The sequence below is a fragment of the Meles meles genome, chromosome 6, assembly GCF_922984935.1.
Source record: "Meles meles chromosome 6, mMelMel3.1 paternal haplotype, whole genome shotgun sequence".
Taxonomy (NCBI): domain Eukaryota; kingdom Metazoa; phylum Chordata; class Mammalia; order Carnivora; family Mustelidae; genus Meles; species Meles meles.
Window position 1 is genome coordinate 85,333,581 of NC_060071.1, and position 21,077 is coordinate 85,354,657.

Genomic DNA, 21,077 nt, shown 5'->3' on the forward strand with positions numbered 1-21,077 from the left:
AACACATAAATATATAAAAATCTGTGAGTTCATAATGACACTTAAGACCAAAAACATCACTGATGCCCTTTGAAAGTTGCTAGATTACTAGCAACATATTCAAAAATTTGATAATAAAGGGAAGTAATAACACATAACAAGAGAATAAAGCTGATGAAGACAGAGCAAGTAAAAACATTTTAAGGGCATCAGGGTGGCTCAGTTGTTAAGTTGATGATCTCAGGGTCCTGCGATAGAGCCCCAACTCAGGCTCCCTACTCAGTGGGGAGTCTGCTTCCTTCTCTCTGCCTGCCTCTTTACGTACTTGTGATCCCTCTCTGTGTCAAATAAATGAATACAATCTTAAAAAATTAAAAAAATAATTTTTTTAAGATTGTATTCATTTATTTGAGAGAGAGAGAGTGAGTTAGTGAGAGAGAAAACACAAGTAGAAGCAGGAGAAACAAGTTCCCCACTGAGCAGGGAGCCCAATGTGGGGCTGAATCCCAGGACCCCAGAATCATGACCTGAGCTGACGGCAGATACTTAACTGACTGAGCTGCCCAGGTGCCCCAAAGCATTAATTAAAAAAAAAAAGGTATTTTATTTGTTTATTCCAGAGAGAGAGTGAATGAATAGAGGGAGGAGCATGGGGAGAGGAACAAACAGACTCCATGCTGAGCACAGAGCCTGAATGCAACATGAGGCTTGATCTCAGGACCCTAAGATCATAACCTGAGCTGAAACCAAAAGTCAGAAGCTTAACTGACTGAGCCACCCAGGTGCCCCAAAACATTTAATTTAAAATTTTAATCCTTTTTTGTACACTGATTATGAATATACAATAAAATATGTACTAATCTTTTTTTTTTTTCAAAGACTTTATTTATTTGAAAGAGAGAAAGGGAGAGTGCCTGAATGGGCAGGGAGAGGGGCAGAGGGAGAGGGAGAGGGAGAAACAGACTCCCATCTGAATGGGGAGCCTGATGCAGGACTCAATCCCAGGACTGTGAGATCATGACCTGAGCCAAAGTCAGACACTTAACCCACTGAGCCACCCAGGTGCCCCTAATCTCTTTCTTTAAAAGAGAATGGATTTCTTGTAGTCTTCTTCTGCTGGAATTAATTTGTTCTGAAAAATTTTATTCTTTGAAATACTGCATTTATTAATCATACTGATTTATACTGATTGATATTTATCATATTTATATATGATTGATATTGATTTATTAATCATATCATATTGATATTAATAAATAATGATTAATCATATTGATATTAATCATCAATATGGCAAGCATGACACACCCAGCCAAAAGCAAATAAAGACTTGACCATATTATTCCCATCACTTTGTGAAATGATAACCTATGCCAGGGTCCAAATTTTGAACCATTAAAAATGTAGAAACTCTTCTTAGCTTAGAGGCTGTATAAAAGAGTTGGCAAGACAACTTTGGCTCACAGGCTGAACCCTAATATAGTCCAATAAACCTCTTTAATCATCTCAGGAACAATATTTAAAGTGGTTCTTCATTTATGACTGTTTATTTTAATTTAAGCTCCTTTTAAACCAAATTACTTCAGAGGTGTGTGTCAAAATGATTTACTGGTTAAATCTAGTCAGTTTTATATCTTGGCAATAAATGATACAATTATAAAATAGATTTCAAATATAACTTTAATAAAGCAATAAAAATGAGTTTCAAGCTTATAGGATATAAATATAGTAATCATGATCATAAAATAATTACTGATTTTTAATAAATATAACTTAGTGAGCCCTATCCCATTCAACTACCTTATTGGCATTACCAGTTCTTAAAATAATCATAGAATTCAGAGTCACAGTCTCACAGTCTATGGTATGTTCTCCTGACCACCCTTACATTGTGGAGATTTTTTTTTTCTGAGGATGGATGTCAATGATTTTTGGAAAAGTCAAAGCCAATTCAGAGTTAAACCTGAAAGGTGATCAAATTGGCTTATCCCACCTAAGACTCATAAATTGTTTTGTTTTTTTTTTAAAGATTTTATTTATTTGACAGACAGAGATCACAAGTAGGCCGAGAGGCAGGCAGAGGGGCGGGGGGAGGCAGGCAGAGGGGCGGGGGGAAGCAGGCTCCCCGCTGAGCAGAGCCAGATGAGGGGCTTGATCCCAGGACCCTAGGATCATGACCTGAGGCAAAGGCAGAGGCTTTAACCCACTGAACCACCCAGGTGCCCCTTAAATTGGTTTTGAAGAGACTTTGAAAAAAGGAGATCTGAAAACATCTTGAGGGATGGAGTAAGTATATGGCTTCCTAAGGTGACTGCTAACAGAAAAATGTTTGCGTGGATCTGAAAATTAAGTCTCCACAAATCATGCATTACAGTATTTTACATTCAGAAAACACGAAAGTACTTCATAGTCATGTAAACTTTCCACAAGACTGTTGTTACCTAATGTCATCAGAGCAGCAATCAACAGCCATCCAGATTGTGTGCGCTGAGCTGAAAGACGACTGTTTTGTACAGCTGAACACAGCAAATCCTCTGCTAATGTCATAATAATCTATTTATACATGGAGGAATAAGATAAAGAAGCATATCAATTTATAGGTTACTGGATAAAAGACAGCAATTAATAATCTCTTGAAAAATGAACTCTTACATATAACAAATATAAGTGATAAAGGACTGCCATTCATGTAGACTACATCATAGGACAACATCAGAGAAAACTATAAAAAAGTTAAGTTTCAAGGTTAAATACTGGCATACAGGGTTGTATGCAGCAACCCTGTAATTCTTTGTAGAGCACAAATGATGACATTGTACAACTGTTCAAGTCAAGGTATACAGAATTTGAATTTACTTTCAATTATAAACAATTATCTTAAATCTGTAATTACCAGAGAAAGTTTTCTTATAGGAATCCCCTCTTTAAATTTTTATTATTTATTTTAAGATTTTATTTATTTACTTGTCAGAGAGAGAGAGAACACAAGCAGTGGGAGTGGTAGGCAGAGGGAGAAGCAGGCTCTCCACTGAGCAAGGAGTCCAATTTAGAACTCAATCACAGGACTCCAGGTTTACAACCCGAGGCAAAGGCAAACGCCTAACCAACTAAGCCACCCAGGCATCCCAGGAATCTCTCTTTTTAAAAATCTGCATTCCATTTTGATACTCAAATGTCTGATAATCTTTCTAGAGGTAATATACTACAGAGATTAAAAGTCCTTGAAATAGTTCACACTGAAGTGAGTTTCACAGTAGAGTGCGACTCATGAAAGTATTATACTTTAAAAGTGTATGAAATAGGCAAAAGAAAAGAGGAAAAACCAGATTATTTCATATGTTATGGATAATGCATGCTTATATAGTACAGAGTCCAAGAGGCATCTACTACGTCTGGGAAAACATCTCTGTTACCAAACACCTCTAGAAAAGTAGCAAGTATTATGAGTTAGCACATAAATTTTCTGAACAGGAAGGCTAGTGTATTTTAAAACAACCAACTTACTACCAACTTAGGACTACTTGAAGCCAATATAATCAATGAGTAACACTCAATAAAAACAAGGATAAAATAAGCCAATCCTTTCTGCCTAACAAGTATGATCTGAGGATATTAAATCTAATTAAATACATGCAATGGCAATTCTTCGCTTAGAAACATATGACAAAATATGTTAGTTGTCAATCACCTTACTCAAGTGACATTGGCAATACTCAAAAAGTAGTTTTACAGCTTCTGAAGTAATGGTACATTCTTCTGCAAAAGCTAAATGGCAGATATAGTATAATACTAACAATGATGTAGGAATGATAGTGAGAAAGCAAGGAATGGTGATTTAATTCTTAAGAAGTACATATATGGGTTGGGGCGCCTGGGTGGCTCAGTGGATTGGGCCGCTGCCTTAGCTCAGGTCATGATCTCAGGGTCCTGGGATCGAGCCCCGCATCGGACTCTCTGCTCCGCAGGGAGCCTGCTTCCTCCTCTCTCTCTGCCTACTTGTGATCTCTCTCTCTGGAAAATAAATAAATAAAATCTTAAAAAAAAAAAAAAAAGAAGTACATATATGGGGGCACCTGGGCAGCTCAGTTGGTTAAGTATCTGTGTTCAGCTCAGGGTGATCTCTGCTCTGTGGGGAGTCTGCTTCTTCCTCCCCCTCTGCCCCTTCCCTCACTCATGCTCTCTCTCTCTCCTCCCCCCTCACTTGCTCTCTCTAGAATAAATAAGTAAAACCTTAAAACAAAAGTACTTATATTTGTTTAAGGCCTAGGTTACAAAGGCTTTCACTGTCAAACAACATTCTCTGATAACTCACAATTCCAATTCATGCAACCACTGCTGCCATTTTTCTTTTATTTTTAAATTTTTGATGTACACATTATCCCACTTTGGTCAGTGGGAGACCCTTAAGTTATTTTCTGTATGCTTTAAAAATGAACACAGAACGATGACTTCTTCATTCTCCGGAATGACAAGATATTTAAGGTTTACACTATGCCTTTCCTGCCCCAGATCTGGAACCCGCCATTCCTTCATGGAGCCTTAATTCCCTTTTGCATAAAATGGTGTTTAGAGCCATAATCTGGGCACTAGGGCTTTTCCTTACTACTAAGTTGTCACTGCTTTAGGTCTTGTCACTGGACAGAGTGGGGATTTAAGTACTTTTTTTGGGGGGGGGATCAGTTCATAGTGGTATTTTCCATTCAAATTTAACATATGGGGCTTTTACTTAACTTTCTTGATTTTAGAGCTATATAGCTCTTTGCAGCTCTGTCCTCTACAATATTCTTTTAGTCTTTACAATGCAATTTTATTTATTATTTTTTTATTAATTTATTCATTTTTTTAAAGTAATCTGTACACCCAATGTGGGCTCAAACTCACAACCCCAGGAACAAATTCTGTTACTAAATGGAGATATTTCCAATAAAAAGCACAGAAACCATTCCTGTTTAAGTGTGGATAGGACATTTTTAACTATCCCTTTGTTTTTCACAGCCACCATTTGATAATATTTTTTTTTCTTCCATTTTATTTATTTTTTTCAGCGTAACAGTATTCATTCTTTTTGCACAACACCCAGTGCTCCATGCAAAATGATAATATTTAAAAATTAAGTAATATAGCTGATTTCTCAAAGTTGTCCTGCACGGTTTTTGACTGGGTGATAAACACAAAGATGATGATTTTTTTAGAAAAAAATCGAAATGTCACTATTGTATGTGAAGAATAAAATCTTTACCTTGCCCTTTCCATGAGGAATTCCTAAAGGACAGTGTTTCACTGCTCCCAACAAAGCTGCCACGGCAAAACTAAAGCCAGTCACTGCTTCAGGTGAAGACTTAAGTACAGTAAGCCGTTCCAGGCAACGGTCTAAAAGAGGTGTTAGGTAAGAAGGTAATGCCACAGCAATGCAGTGTAAACACCAAGCTGCTGCTAGTCGAACAGCAATGCTAGGGTGCTGAATAACTGAAATGACACTGTCAAGAAGACCTAAAAGGACAGAAAAAAAAAAGAGACTTAGTTCTACAGATAAAGTAACTTAGCCATAAAATAGTCAAAAGAATTAGCAAGCCATATGGATATAAAATATATTATCTTTATCAAAAACCAAATCAGAATAGAAAAAAAGACTTCAAAAGATACATAATTATAAGTGATTTATTTGGAGCCCAACACGGGGCTTGAACTTAGGACCCTGAGATCAAGACGTGAGCCAAAATCAAGAGTCAGCCGCTTAACAAACTGAGCCACCCAGGTGCCCCTAAATGATTTTTATATACAAGAATTACTTCTAATATGAAAACTGGTTTAATACACAAAAGAAAAAATTTTTTTTCCTAAATAAGCTACTGTTTTGCTTTTTTATCTTCAGAACATTATTCATTTGGTACTAGGAATTAAAAATTATCAATGCATAACAAAAACACCTTAAAAAGAAATGTCACACTGTGCTCCATCCTTTTCTTTTTACAAAAATCTCTTTTGACACATTTATCTACATAATTAGTATGCTTCCTATGTACCATAACACTCTTGCCTGAGAACAAAATGTTGAACAAAACTGAGGCTTTGCTAGATCCTCAATGGGCTACTAACCAATTAAGTATACAGTGGAGTACCACTGCCAGTAAGAATAAAAGTCTGCATTTGCTGTATACAACTTCATCAAAATATTTAACAGTTCATGTTGACTGCTAAATTATATGGGATAAAGAGCTTACAAACCAAGTATAATGTAAGCTTCAGTCAGCAGGAAATATGTACCACAGTTAAAGGACAAAAGTCATCAAAACTGTATTTTTAAAATGATTAAATAAAAGACACATATTGTATGATTCCATTTATGTGGAATGTCCATAATAGGCAAATCCATAGAGACAGGAAATACATTAGTAGTTATCAGGGGCTAGGGAAAGGGGAAATGGGAAGAGTGAACTTTTTGGTATATGAATTATCTCAAAGTGATTAATCTTCTAAGAAAAAGAAAATGGAGACTGCTTGAAAGGACCTTTGAGGAAGTGAATTACTTGTATCACATAGAAATTAATGTTTTCACTGCAGATGAGAGACAACAGTTCAGGTTTGCTTTCCTTTTTTTCCATGTTATCTTAAATATTTTCGGAAAGGGGGGACTAGGTGTGACTTAGTGAACAACCTTTAATTATAAAAGAAACACTCAAATATATACATATTCTTAATAATCCTGATTATATTTATTTCACAAAACATCTCTAACAAACCTATAGTGGAATTTATAATAAATGAGTTATATGAAAAAGACTTGTTTCCTCAGAAAAAAAATTTTCTAGGATAAAAGTAAAAACAAGGTATTCAGACAAGCTGCAAACAACAGATACCTGCACTTGAATCCTGCAGTAAAGGTGCAACTGTGGTGCCAAGACTGTATATGAGATTTCCAAGTTCTTGTAAAGCGCACACCAGCATATGCTGGCTGGCCATTACATCTGTGGAGCCAACCCGGGTTTCCACATTACCCTCGTTCATCACAGCATCTGAGAGAAGCATAAGATTTAACTACTTGTCAATGTTTTATTAAAATACATTATAGGGGGTGGGTGTTAGAAGCAGAAAATATAAAGGCAAAAATTAATACCACCTCTCTCTATACATGAAACCCTTAAGGCAGTTAATTTAAATACTACAATGGGGACTTGCACCAATTCTGAGAAAGAACTGAACTAATATAACCAATCCAGTTCAAGCAACCTGACATTAATCCCTTAATTACTATTACATGTGGCACTGAAAGCGAGAATGCATAGAAAACTAAAAAAATATTCCAACTTCACTGGTATACAAGATAAATAGAGTGGACTTAATAGAGTACAGGAACTGGGATGAACTGTTTTTCTCTTTTTTTTTTTAAGGGGGTGAAAGGTAGAGGAAAAGGGAGAGAGAGAATCTTAAGCAGGCACCATACCCAGCCCAGTGATGAGCCTGAGACAGAGCTTGATCTCACAACCCTGAGATCATGACCTGTGCTGAAATCAAGAGTTGGATGCTTAACTGGCTGTGCCACCCAGGTGCCCCTGAGATTAATTGATTGTTCTGAAAACATTTTATCAACCTCTAGAGGAAGATTATGAATTCTGAGGAATTATCACCAGCCTTTAAGAAAAAAAAAAAAATATATATATATATATGATACTTATGTGTTAGTTTATGTCTCATCTATATATTGACAACTTTACCCTAAAACAACTGACATCTATCACAAAAGCATTTTTTTAAATTCATTTAGTATATTATATATCAGTCTAGCTTTTCCAAAAGGTCAATTCCTTCAGCATTGTTAAAACAGAGTATCTTAGTAAATCCATACCCACAACTTTCTTTAACTTCCAGATAGTCTGGCAAATGTCCCTGGCAGCAGCAATTTGAGCCTTTTCTCCAAGAAGACCTCCTATAGCAGCTCGAAGGATAAATGAAACACAACGACGACCACAGACAGCATCAGTCTGAGTCTGGGTGGCTTTCGGGTGTGACTGTGACACAAGGCTTAGGACATGAGAAAGAAAGGCAGCAAAATTCTTCTCTAGCCATGTTCCTCCTAATGTTGAAACAAATACCACATAAGCCTAAAAAAAGAAAAGATTTTATCTTCAAAATGAAATAATTTAAATTCTATATTAATATTTTCTCTTCTACGAAATATATAAATTGTTTTATTCTTTCCTCATTTATAGCCACTTTATATAACTATATAAATGTAATAGTATTCTTCTGTCTCTATTAAGCCCAAACTGAAGTATGCAGTCTTTCAACTGGGATTTCATTTGTACTGCATTTTTATTTTGGTCAGACTGGACCAAGTTTCAGAATAATCAGCACAGCCAGCTAATATGGAGACTGTGTCTATGGCTCCTCTGAACAAAGGATTCAAGCTCTTCAATATTCTGAATAAGAAAACCCAAATCAAACGTGAACACACTGTAAGAAATATGTTCCAACACACTGTAAGAAATATGTTCCAACACCGTAACTCTAAAGGAATTTAGTTCTAGAAATGTGAAAGGAAACTTCACAGTAATGAATCACTGCTCTTTATTTCCATGAATGTTAATGGTTGGTCTCATCCCAGAGATACAAAGACAGTAGTTTCCTTATGTAATCTGTTCTTCTAGAAATACAGCTTACAATTACCCTGGGACATCTTACGTTTTCAAGAAATCTAATATCTATAAAACATTTTGAGGATCTATGTGAATTTAAAAAAAAATACACATTTGCTTTGAACCACAATGGCATTTAGAAAATAATACAAAGCCCTCTGTGTTGTTTTATTCTAAGATACTTTTCCTAGGTTTGGCTTAGATTATACGCTATGATCTTTACTTAGGAGGTAATACCATACAAAATGGAAATACAGTATTTCCCATACTGAATAATATGTACCTAACATGTACCTTATATCTGAACTGTACAAACACACAAAAGCATGAAGGAAAACACATTAAACTGTAAGACACTTAAACGCACAAGGCCTAGAAACAAACGTTTGGGTTTCAAAGGAAATAAACAAAAATTTCGCATTATTAGGAACTTACAACACATGGTGAATAATGCCCTATTTCATTGGTTTTTGCGTAACTAAGGTTTTCTTACTTGTAATCTAACTTTCAAAGAGGGGCCTTACCATCTCTGTTTTATGTGAGAGCAGGAGTGATGACCTTGCACAGTATCACTTATGCCCAGAGTATTCAGATACTAAAATTCTCATTAGAGGCCAGTGAGCATTACACGTAGATACTCATTTGTGACTCTAACCTGAGTAACTCCAACTCGAACATCCCTACTGACTGAACTGGTTCCTTTCAGCATATCTCCACTGGCTCGAAGAAATCCTGAACTTCCACGTAGAAACCCTGTTCCTAGTAATTCCAGAACTTCCTCCAGAGATAATCTGCGAATGCTTTGACGTGAGACTGCTATAACAAAGAACAAAACAAAACATGTGATTCTTACTTTACAGACTAAAATTTTAATGCAAGACCTTGATTTGCACGATCTTGGTAAACACGTTAATAGAAACAAAAATAAACTAAAAATCCAAACAAAATGCAAAATTGACAAGACATTACACACATTAACATACAAAAAGTTATACAAGGGTTCAGAGGTCAAATCATAGCGGACTCTGAAGTATGTCAATGACATCTTAAAGACTAAGCTACTTAGGAATTATGCTGTATTGCCCTCCTTTTTATTTTTAAGATTTTATTTATTTATTTGACAGACAGAGAGCATAAGCAGGGGGAGAGGCAGGCAGAGGGAGAGGGAGAAGCAGGCTCCCTGCTGAGCAGGGAGCCCAACGACACAGGGCTCAATCCCAGGACCCCAGGATTATGACCTGAGCCAAATGGGCTGTTCCTATTGCCCTCTTTTCCACAAAGAAGTTAGAAGGCTAACCTTTTTAAAAAAAAGTTTTAATTTGTCTGAGAGAGAGAGAGATAAAGAGAGAGAGCACGAGCAGGGCAAGGGACAGGGCGAGAGGGAGAAGCACACTCTCCAGAACCCTGAGATCAGGACCTGAGCCGAAGACAGATGCTTAACCAAATGAGCCACCCAGGTGCCCCAGGATAACCGTCTTCTAAAACAAAAAACATTAACTGCCCTTGCTCTCTATAAATGAAAATGCTTACAGCTTTAAAAGTCTAAAATGCTTTAAAAATTCTTTTTAAATACTAAAAAGTGGGGTGCCTGGGTAGCTCAATGGTTTAGGCCACTGCCTTCGGCTTAGGTCATGATCTCGGGGTCCTGGGATCGAGTCCCGCATCGGGCTCTCTGCTTGGCGGGGAGCCTGCTTCCCTCTCACTCTCTCTGCCTGCCTCTCTGCCTACTTATGATCTCTCTCTGTCAAATAAATAAAGAAAATCTTTAAAAAAAAATAAATACTAAAAAGTGCTGAAATCATAACTTTATATTTCCAAATGCTCTACAACTCTTAATGAAACTTATATAAAGTGACCATCATATCCTATTTTTTACAGTTCTCAACTGCAGGTACAACTTTTGTTATATCCTTAGTCTTTGAAGAAATCAAAGCAAAATATTACTAAAATGATCAGTTGGCTCTCAGGCTATAATAATCAAGAGATGAGTTAGGGCAGAATGTGTCTTCAAGTTTGTTTGTAGTCTGACATAGCAGACTTTCTTCCTGTGAATATCTAGGGATCTCTTAAACACATACATATACACTTCTCTCCCTTTCATTCTTCCGAATAATGATGGTCATGAGCTCTGACTCTCATTATTGGTTCAAGTCATACACAGTAGAGAAATAAACTTCCATTAATCAAAATGATGAGCAAAAAACCTACTCTTTAGTGTAAAGAGGAAATAACCATCTGAAACAAATGAAAATCTATGTTGGCATTTGGGAAAAAAACATTAGTGAACAGTATAAAATCCATGCCCTCATGAATCATAAATTCTAGGAAGGAAAGAATAAACAACATAATAAATGATTAAGTATATAATATGCTAGACAATGATTAAAGCCATGCAAAAAACAGAGCAGCTCAGGCTCAGGAATACTGGGGGAAGTATTTGCGATTTTAAATAGGGTAGTCAAGGTAGGATTCATTGGAAAGGTGAGGACAGTGAGGGAATCAGGCATGCAGATATCTGGAGAAAAAGTGTCCTAGGCAGAGGAAATACCCAGAGCAAAACGGCCTTGGGGAAGGATATGATGCATACTGGGTTCAAGTAGAGCTATGTGAACAGAGCAATGGAGGAATTTAGTAGGGGACAGGCCAGAGTGTAAACATGGGGAAAGAGAAGGCACTGGTCTTTGTAGATCATTATCATAGGGATGTGAAGTGAAGTGAGGTACCAGTGAAGGAGCCGAAGCAGAGGAGTGATATAATCTGTCATTTTGCTTCGGTGCAGAAAGACTGTAGAAAGGGCACAGGGAGAAGCAGGGAAACCCACTAGAAGCAATTGAGTAACTCAAGCAAGAGGTGATGGTGGCTTAGATCAAGGTGGTTGCAGAAGAGCAGAGTCTGCATAAACATGTATTTTTAAGTTTTTACTTGAAAAAGTTTCAAAATCACATTACAAAAATAACTGCAGGAGTGCCTGGGTGGCTCAGTGGGTTGGGCCTCTGCCCTCGGCATGGGTCATGATCTCAGGGTCCTGGGATCGAGGCCCACATCGGGCTCTCTGCTCAGCAGGGAGCTTGCTTCCTCCTCCCTGTCTGCCTGCCTCTCTGCCTACTTGTGATCTCTGTCAAATAAATAAATAAATAAAATCTTTAAAAACAACAACAAAAACACAAAAAGAACTGCAAGAATAGTAAAATAAACTCCCAAGTACCCTTCACCTAGACTCACAATATTCTCATCACTTTTTCCATTTTTGAAGAGTTTGTGCATGACTAGTTGTTTTATACAACAGCACTCAATTTGAGTCTGTCTAGTATTTCCTCAGGACTTTTGGCAGGAGAACTATGCAAGTAATTATAAGCCTTCTCAATGCGTAGCATCAGAATGCACTATCAGCTTGGGATCGGTCTGTCCCTATGTTAGTGTTAGGATACTTGAACAGTTGAATAAGGTTTGTCTGCCAGGTCTGTTCACTATAAAAATATCAACTTTCCTTTTATAATTACTATGTAACTTGTGTGGTGATACTTTAGGACAATAAAAATATGCTGTAACCCATCAAACTTTCATCCAACAATGCAATGAGGATTCCTACCTGCATAAATTATTATAATGACTGCAAAAAGGTCATTATCTAACAATCATTCCTTCTATCTTTATTAGTTGGCATTTTACTGAAAAAAGAGCTTCCCCTTCTCCTTTATTTACTTACTTTCAGTATGCACTCATAGATTTCTTTTTTATTTAATAGGTATAATCCATTTGTCATTATTAATTTTGCTTCTAATACTGTCTTGGATTTGACCAGCGGAATTATCTTCAAAGAGCTGACCAGTGAGAGCACCTAATTTTTTTGACACAACAATATGTTCCAAGGTCATCTTCAGACATTTCCTTCACCAACCCCATAATTAGCCAATTCTCCAAGAGGTCCCAATTCTGGGTATGTTTTAAGATTGTCCAGTAGAGAAGTTATTGAGTGTGAGAGGTAAGAATCATGGGTGACTTTACAAATTTTGATTTGAACACCTGGAAGGACAGAGTTGGCACCAACTGAGATTAGCAAGCCTGCAAGTAGAACAGGTGTGTGTGTGTTCTAGAGGGGGAGGGATCAGGTATACCCTTCAGGAAAAATTAATTTGAAACATCAAATAAACATCCAAAGAGATGTCAAATAGGCAGCTAGATACGAGCTTGGTGCCCAGGCTAAAGATATAGATCCAATAATCCCTGACATATGATATTTAAGCCATTAGATTAGATTAGATAGGATCACCAAGAGGATAAGCATACACATACTGCAAAAGAACAAGTATTAGGCAAGGGGCCTCTTCTATAAAGATAAGGAATCAATACGGAAGATGAAACAGGAATTTCTAGTGAGAAAGAAGGAAAACAGAGAATGAAGTTATATAAGCACAGTGAAAAAAGACAAGGAAGATAATCAGCTGACTTAAATGTTGCTGAAACGTCTAGTGAGACAACGGAGAACTAGTGAGAAACGTCTAGTGGCTTTAGGTGGCTGAGTACAAATATCACCTCAAAAAGGGCAGGGGTTTTTGTTTTGTTCAATAACATAACCCATGTGTTCAGAAAAGATCCCAAGTATAAACAAGTATTTATTGAATGAATGAATGAATGAAAGAACATGGAGGTCTTTGATGACCTTAACCAAAACAGTTTTGGTGGAGTGAATTTGGTGGGGGGGGGGGGGGGGAATCCTAACTGAAGTGGGTTTGAAAGATATGATTGGAGGGAAACTAAAGACACTGTCAAGAACTCTTCTGAGGAACTTTAATGCAAAGGGAAGAGAAATGGAGCTCCAACTGGCTGAGAAGATACAAGAATTCTTTTCTTTTAAAAATGGCAGAAACAGAAGATGTTTTTGTAGGTAATAATCCAATAGAAAGGTAAAAGCTGGTATAAGAGAGAGGAGACTTCCTAGAGCAATATCCTTGAACAAGTGAGAGAATGACATATATTAAATTATATATATTAAAAAATCACAAATTCCTGGCAACTTGTTCCAATGATAAGAAAATCTCATACTCAATCCCTGCTTTTTAAAAAATTTTATTATTTATTTATTTAAAGCACATGAGTAGGGGGAAGGAGAGTAGGAGAGCGAGAAACAGGCTCTCCACTGAGCAGTGAGCCTGACGATAGGCTCTATCCCAGGACCCTGGGATCATGACCTGAGCTGAATCAACTGAGCCACCCAGGTGCTCCTCAATCCCCACTTTTTAAGTGCCTTGGAATAACCTACCACCTGTCTGAAACCTGTTAATTTTACTAAGAAAATCATTTCAGTTCTGTACTTCATAATCTTTTGTAGTTGAGTATGCTAACCTCCACTGCATTTGTTTTCTAAATTAAGCACTATGTTGTTATTAGTCCCTGACCGTAAAAAAATCTATTATGGTATCTAGATCACTTTTTAGTTGTACAAAAATAACTCAATTATTTGTAAGCTAAAACTTACAGAGGCAAGATGATAGAATTTCTAACAAAAGATTAGGCCAAGGATTTTTACTGTGGGTGAAGCTGATTCTTCACTTTGCTTAGTCTGATTACAAAAACGCTAGTTTAATTCAGAACTACCATCGAAGCATATACATTTAAATATTTATCCATAACTTATGCAATTCTACATTTTGCTTGTTTTTACTGAAACTGTGTGCTACTGCTAATGATTCATTTACAGAAATGAGCAATTTACATTTTTAAAAAGGATTTGATTAGGGGCACCTGGGGGGCTCAGGTCATGATCCTGGGATCATGCTCAGCAGGCAGTCTGCTTTCCCCTCCCTCTGCTGCTCCCCCTGCTTGTGGTCTCTCCCACTCTCTCTGTCAAATACATAAATAAAATTTTTGGGAAAAAAAATAAATAAATAAAAAGGATTTGACTAAACATTTCATCCAATTTCAATTTCTTAGGTGGATTAAGATTTAACCTCCTAAAAGTCCTGAACAACATTTTTCTGGTTTGGGTTCTTTTGGTGACTCCCTAACCTGTTCCCTTTCCCCTACCTCCCAATAAATAAGAAAGTCTTACTGAATTATAAGGTTAGAAAAAAACATAATAAAAATAAAAATTTATTATAAATTTTATTTATAATCTTAATTGGAAAGTGAGGGGGCTATAAGTTTGATAATGTTCCACAGATGACTGTGACATGCTGTACTTCTTATCCTCTCCCATCTCTGGTTAAAAACATTAGCTTTAGAAAAAAAAAATCTCCCTTAATATAACTATAAACAAAATTTCTCCAGCAATGCTTCTTAAACTTTAATGTGCACATGAATTATCTGGAGATCTTGTTCAAATGAGAATCTGGATTTAGTAAATTGTGTGTGGCCTGAGTTTCTGCATTTCTAACAAGCTTCCAGGTGACGCTAACTCCCGATCGCAGATGTTTCAGTAGTTAAATTTCTAAAGAACAAACACATTTTCATTTGTGTGAGATTGTTTATTCTTTGGAGACAGAATGATAAAGCAAGTTTTCAGTTACTCATCAATGTTTTATATACACTGTTGATTAAACCCAGGCAAATTCTCGTTTTCAAAAATACCCCATCCTTCACTGCCTAGAAGCATAGAAATAAAAAGTAACACAAAGCAAACTGTCCAAGTACAGTGAATTTAAATACCTGTTGTTTGGATTATTTACATCACTGCTCCCTTATACCAACCTAGAAAATGGCAAGCCGAATATAGGTAATCAAATTCATGCTGCTTAAAAAAGAATCAAGATTTAGATCGTACCTATTATTGGTAACAATTAACAATTTACTTAAAAAAACAAAAGTAAAGGCCATAATGTAAAGATGACAACAGAATAAAGTACACTTCTTCAAGAGTTTATTTTTTTCCTCAAATTATTACTGACTTATTTGAAAATGAAATCTTGGGACCTAACCAATGTTTATAAACTAAAATTGATTTATAAGATATCCTGCCTCTTTTCAAAATTAACAAAGGGTAGTAGTAATACTACATTATGTGTGTTTAAACCAACTGGGAATAAATTATAATAGACATTTTGAAAATAATTATATAATTTTACCTGATCCTGGATGTTTAGAAATTATAGCTTTAGCCAACACTGTGCCTAGTAGCTTTGAAACAGAAATCCGCACATCATAATTGGAACCTTCAAAGGACTTAAAACATAGTGTGGCCACACTATCCAAGTCTGTACTCCACATAAAGATGGCCTCTTTTTGAAGTTCAAGGAGACACTATTTAATTGAAAACAAAACAAAACAAAGCAAAACAAAAAAACACAGACATTAATGAAAAATAAAATGTAAATGCCAGGTTCAGATCTATGTAAGTTATAGAAACTATCAAGCTCTAACAAAAATTATATACAAATCAAAGTATCTAAATAATGATTGCGAGACAACAAATGAGTACTTATTAAAAGTCATAAAAATTATACTATATAAAACAATGTGTCCACAGAGGATGGGAGGAGAACCCATTCTAAGTAGGTTAGGAAAGATGTCTGTGGAACCAATCTGTTAGCTATGAGCAGTTGTGAGAAAAATTACAACATAAACAACTCTACTGTCCTCTCAGACCAACTAGATTAGGAAGGCCATGATAATTCTGGAGATCACAAGACTTGGCCTAGATCTGCAGAGGACTAAACTGCCTTATTTTGCTTCCAAAAAGTGACACATTCAAAAGAAATTAAAATATCAAAATCTAAATCCCAGACTTAAAAAAAAAGGCATGATAAAAACAAATCACTCTCAAGTAACATAAACTTTACATGTAAACTTCAGGTTATAAAACTATAGAGAGGAAGCATAGCAGAGTGAAAGAAATACTCGGAGTCTGGTAAGCTGAATTCCCCGCCCTCCAACAGGGTCTGAAGGACCTTAGGAAATTCATACAACTCTCTGGACCTCAGTTTCCTCCTATGCTAAAGTAAGATGGGCTAACTACCAAGATTATACTCTGAGATCATGTACCTATTAACAGGGATACTAATTTAATTTTCTTTATATTTATTTTGAGAAATTCTGCTTATTAGACCATATTACCTTTGCAGCAGCACAACGAACAGCCATGGATCTATCTGTTAAGCAGGATTTAGCAGCTTTATAAACATCCCTGTGGCAAGGTGTAGCAGCAGCTCCTAGACCATTCAATATATTTTGCAGACTAAGCATAATCTCATATCGACCTTGAGACTACCAAAAAGAAAAAAATTTAAGAAAAAAATTTAACTGTGAAAAGTAGCATTAAGCATTAAAACTTCTCTCATATACTAGTGAAATACTTCAATATCTGTATATACTAACCAACCCATCCAACATCAAGAAACATTAAGTTTTTTATGAAGTGTTTAACCATTTGAAAAGTGGTATGTATACATATTATAATATTTCAACACAATACGAAGGGTTGATGCGAAGATTAAGTGAAATTATATAAAAAAATCCTAGCACAAGGCTGGCATGTTGTTAAGCATTCAATAAATAGTTGCTAATAACAAGGTAACATGGTAAGTGGATAGCACCTGGCAGCCAGGTGCCCTTGGGCAAAACCGTTTACCTTTTAAACGGACATATCTACCTCACAAGTTGTTGTGAAGATCAAACAAGTTACTATATGCAAAATGCTGAGAATAGGGCCTGACATACAGCAAATGCTCAATAGATTTTATAGCCATTAATATTTTAGCATTTATTGGACTGAGTAGTTTAACTGAGAACAAAAGTCTGGGTTTTGGACTTAAAGACTTGGGGCTGAATCTTGGCTCTGATCCTTAGTACCTGTATGACTTTAAGTTGTTCTTACTTATTTCTCCATCTACAAAATGAGAATAAGATGAACCCCACAGAGCCAGTGTGAGAAGGAAGTAAGTCCTTGTGGGGAAAACATTTACCGCAGTGCCTGGTACATAGAAATACTCAACACAGTCGCTGCTTATACTACTGATATTTTAATAAATGCCCCAAATGATTTCTATGTCCCAGGAAACTAAGGCCACTACAGATAACTAAAGTTGGGGGAAGACAAAGATCAACATCAAGTATCATTTTCATAGGAAGGTTATTAATCTTCTTTACCCAAAGGAGCACAACAATGAATAATTAATAGGTGGACATAACCAACTGGGTCTCAAGGTGAAACTTCTGAACTTTCTTTTTATCCCAACTTTATGTTGTCTATTACTGAAGGGCATGAATCAAAGGTGGGAGCACTTTGGTCATCTCCAACTTGTTGTAGTACCTGATCTACTAAGTCATATAGATTAAAAAAATAGCAGGAAATAAAATCCTCAGCAGTAACTTGAAAATTTCTGAGACTTAAAGAGTAATCCCATTAACCATGAGGCCTAAACAGATTATAGCTTACCTAAGAGAGTTAAGTGGGGAAAAAAGTTTATTTATTTATTATTTGAGTGAGAGAGAGAGAGAGAGGGCATGAGAGGAAAGAGGTCAGCGGGAGAAGCAGACTCCCTGTCAAGCAGGGAGCCAGGTGTGGGACTCAATCCAAGGACTCTAGGTTCATCAACTGAGCCGAAGGCAGTCGTTTAACCAATTGAGCCACCCAGGCACCCGGGGAAAAAAAGTTTAAAGTGGCCATTCCTCAGCAGATAAAAGTTCTTACAAACATTTCCTTTTAAGTAAAACCCAATTTTACAATCTCTTTTGATGTTAACAATCTCTTTTGCTGATCACTTTCTTCAGTTTTCTAGCAAAACACTGCTTAGAACTGACTGGATTCGATTACTAGTTTTTTGTTTGGACTTAACTTCTGAAAGATATTGAACAAGCAACATTCTTTTTTTTTTTTTTTTTTAATTTTTTTCTTTTAAATAATCTCTACACCCAGTATGGGGCTTGAACTCAAAACCAAGAGGTGCATGCTCTACTGACTGAGCCAGCCAGGCACCCCAAATCAGTTACATTTTTCTCGAAATTTATCATATTTTACACATGAACTTTCAAATTCAGGTCGTGATCTATCTCAGAGTCTCAAGATCAAGCTCTGTGTCAAGCTCTTTGCTCAGGATGAAATCTGCTTGGAGTTTCTCTCTCCCTCTCCTTCTGCCCCACCCTACTGCACATACTTGTGCACGCAGGTGCATAAATGTTCTCTCTCTCTCCCCCTAAAATAAATAGTTTTTTCAAAAAATGTGTGGGCAATTAGATAGCATTTTAAAAAATTATTTCAGAGCTGTTTTCTAGACTTCTTCACTAGTGACTTCTTCACAACAAGAACTAGTATGTTGTTTTTATATTTAGAGGTGCTGAGGGGCACCTGGGTGGCTCAGTCATTAGGTGTCTGCCTTTGGCTTGGGTCGTGATCCCAGAGTCTTGGGATTTAGTCCCATGTCAAGCTCCCTGCTCAGTGGGAAGCCTGCTTTACCTCTCCCACCCCCTCTGATTGTATTACCCTCCCTTGATGTCTCCTTCTCTCTCTGTCAAATAAATAAAAATAAAATCTTAAAAAAAAATAAAGGTGCTGAGTTATCCTTAAATATTAGGGTTGACAGACTTAAAATTTTTGATAAACACATATACAAATGATTTAATTTAGAAAATGATTGGTGAGGGGCACCTGGGTGGCTCAGGCCGTTAAATGTCTGCTTTCAACTCAGGTCATGATCCCAGAGTCCTGGATGGAGCCCCCAGATCAGCTCCCTGCTCAGCAGGAAGCCTGCTTCTCCCTCTGCCTCCACCCTTCCCCCTGGTTGTGCACGCTCTCTCTCTCAAATAAGTAATAAAATCTTAAAAAAAAAAAAGATAAGTGAAGATAAGTGAAATTATAGTTGGCAAGAAATTACAGTATCTTGGAAGACAAATGAAGAGACAGTTACAAAAATAAAGAGTATTCCACAGCGGTAAATGATTACAAATTAGTAAGAGAATATACTCCTCTGACAACTAAAAGGTCAACTAGATCCTAGTCATACTTATATCCTCCATGCTCTTTCCCAACCTGATTATATTCCTTACTCTTTTCTGTTCTGGTAGAATACTACTCCAACCATCAGGTATCCAGTAGTTACCAACTATGTATCTGGATCCTTGTTGACAAGCACTTGCTGCAGTACTAGTATTAGGGGAAAAGGTGATGTGAGAGGATGCAGCAGGGATGGGTCTGCCAGAGAAATACTTGAAGCTTTTGCCAATCGGGATTCATCCAAAATTGTAAATTGCATTACTGATTTTCTAATAAAGATTTAATATACAAAAGAGATATGTACATCCCCTAGAAATATTTCTAGGAAATATTTATGGATATATTTATATACATACCTATGTATGTTTACCAGAGGTAAAGCACTTCTGTTGGCTCAAGAAACCATAAAACACAAAACCATAAAATACTTTTTGTTCTTTTTGATATAATAAAAATTATAGTTTATCTTTTTAATCTTTGGTTGAACTTGTGGTCACTCACCTCTGCACTCTTCATAGCTTTAAGAATATTCCCCACTGTATCAGTAAAGGTGTTAACCAGTACTCTACCCAACTTCCTGTACAAGGAACCCAAACACACCACAGCAGCACTGAAACAACATTTAGATTAGGAATTAATCATGAGTGAAAAAACAGGAATCAAAAAAATCTTAGACTATGTAAGTGACTATTTAATTTTACTTTTAAAGTATAAAACTGCCCAGAATCTATTCAATTATACTGACCTGCATGTCTTGGCTAATCAAAGATAATCTTAAAGATGCAAGGCAAGAAAAACAGGAAATAATATTCTTATCAAGTCTGAAGTCTGAAAACCTCATGGGAAAATACATTCTGTTATAAGCTAAAAATTAGATCAACAGAAATTTCTGTAAAATTACTATTGTGGTACCATATATGGCAAATGACTTTCTCTAAAATAACAGACGAAAAAATGAACTGAATCCTATAGAGAAAGAAACTAAGCTGTTCTTTTTAGGAGCTTAGAAGTGTATGTTTCTATATGGTACTCACTATTAACTTTTACTACTAAGAGTTAATAAATTAAAAGAAAACCCAAGAGGTGAAGAACTCAAAATACCTTTTTCTTAAACACTCAACTGCTAAGACTTTTTTGGTATTTATCCTTAAAACACTTCTTTTTTAATAGCTGACATATTAGTTTCAGGTGCACAACATAGTGATTCAATAATTATAAATATTACAAAATGCTCACTACAGCAAGTGTAGTTATCATCTGTCATCATACACCGTTATTACAGTATTATTGACGATACTCCCTGTGCTGTACTTTCCATCACTATAACTTATTTGTTTTTATAACTAGAAGTTTGTACCTCTTAATCCCCTTCACCTATTTCACTTAACTCCCTCCCTATCCCCCACTCTGGCAACCACCAGTTTGTGTTCTACATTTATGGGTCTCTAGCTATTACATTTTTAGTAAGACAGTTTTCATTCCTAAATCAAGACTTCAAATACGCCTAAAATATTTTTTAGAATAGTCTTTCAACCAGTGGG

General features: G+C 36.3%; 1 protein-coding gene across 16 annotated transcripts in view; it reads right to left on the reverse strand.

The window, feature by feature from the left end:
• HEATR5A (HEAT repeat containing 5A) overlaps nt 1–21,077 on the reverse strand; it is a 109,412-nt gene that overhangs the window by 71,269 nt on the left and 17,066 nt on the right. For 13 of the 16 annotated variants that reach the window (XM_046008894.1, XM_046008886.1, XM_046008900.1 and 10 more), the window contains 8 exons: nt 20,038–20,146; nt 16,662–16,811; nt 15,674–15,848; nt 9,268–9,428; nt 7,823–8,078; nt 6,837–6,992; nt 5,219–5,469; nt 2,421–2,532 (listed from right to left, as the gene is read on the reverse strand). In XM_046008894.1, coding sequence (XP_045864850.1) covers nt 2,421–2,532; nt 5,219–5,469; nt 6,837–6,992; nt 7,823–8,078; nt 9,268–9,428; nt 15,674–15,848; nt 16,662–16,811; nt 20,038–20,146 — 1,370 coding nt within the window. The remainder of the gene's footprint in view (nt 1–2,420; nt 2,533–5,218; nt 5,470–6,836; nt 6,993–7,822; nt 8,079–9,267; nt 9,429–15,673; nt 15,849–16,661; nt 16,812–20,037; nt 20,147–21,077) is intronic. The other 3 variants (XM_046008899.1, XM_046008895.1, XM_046008901.1) reach the window with 2 other exon arrangements.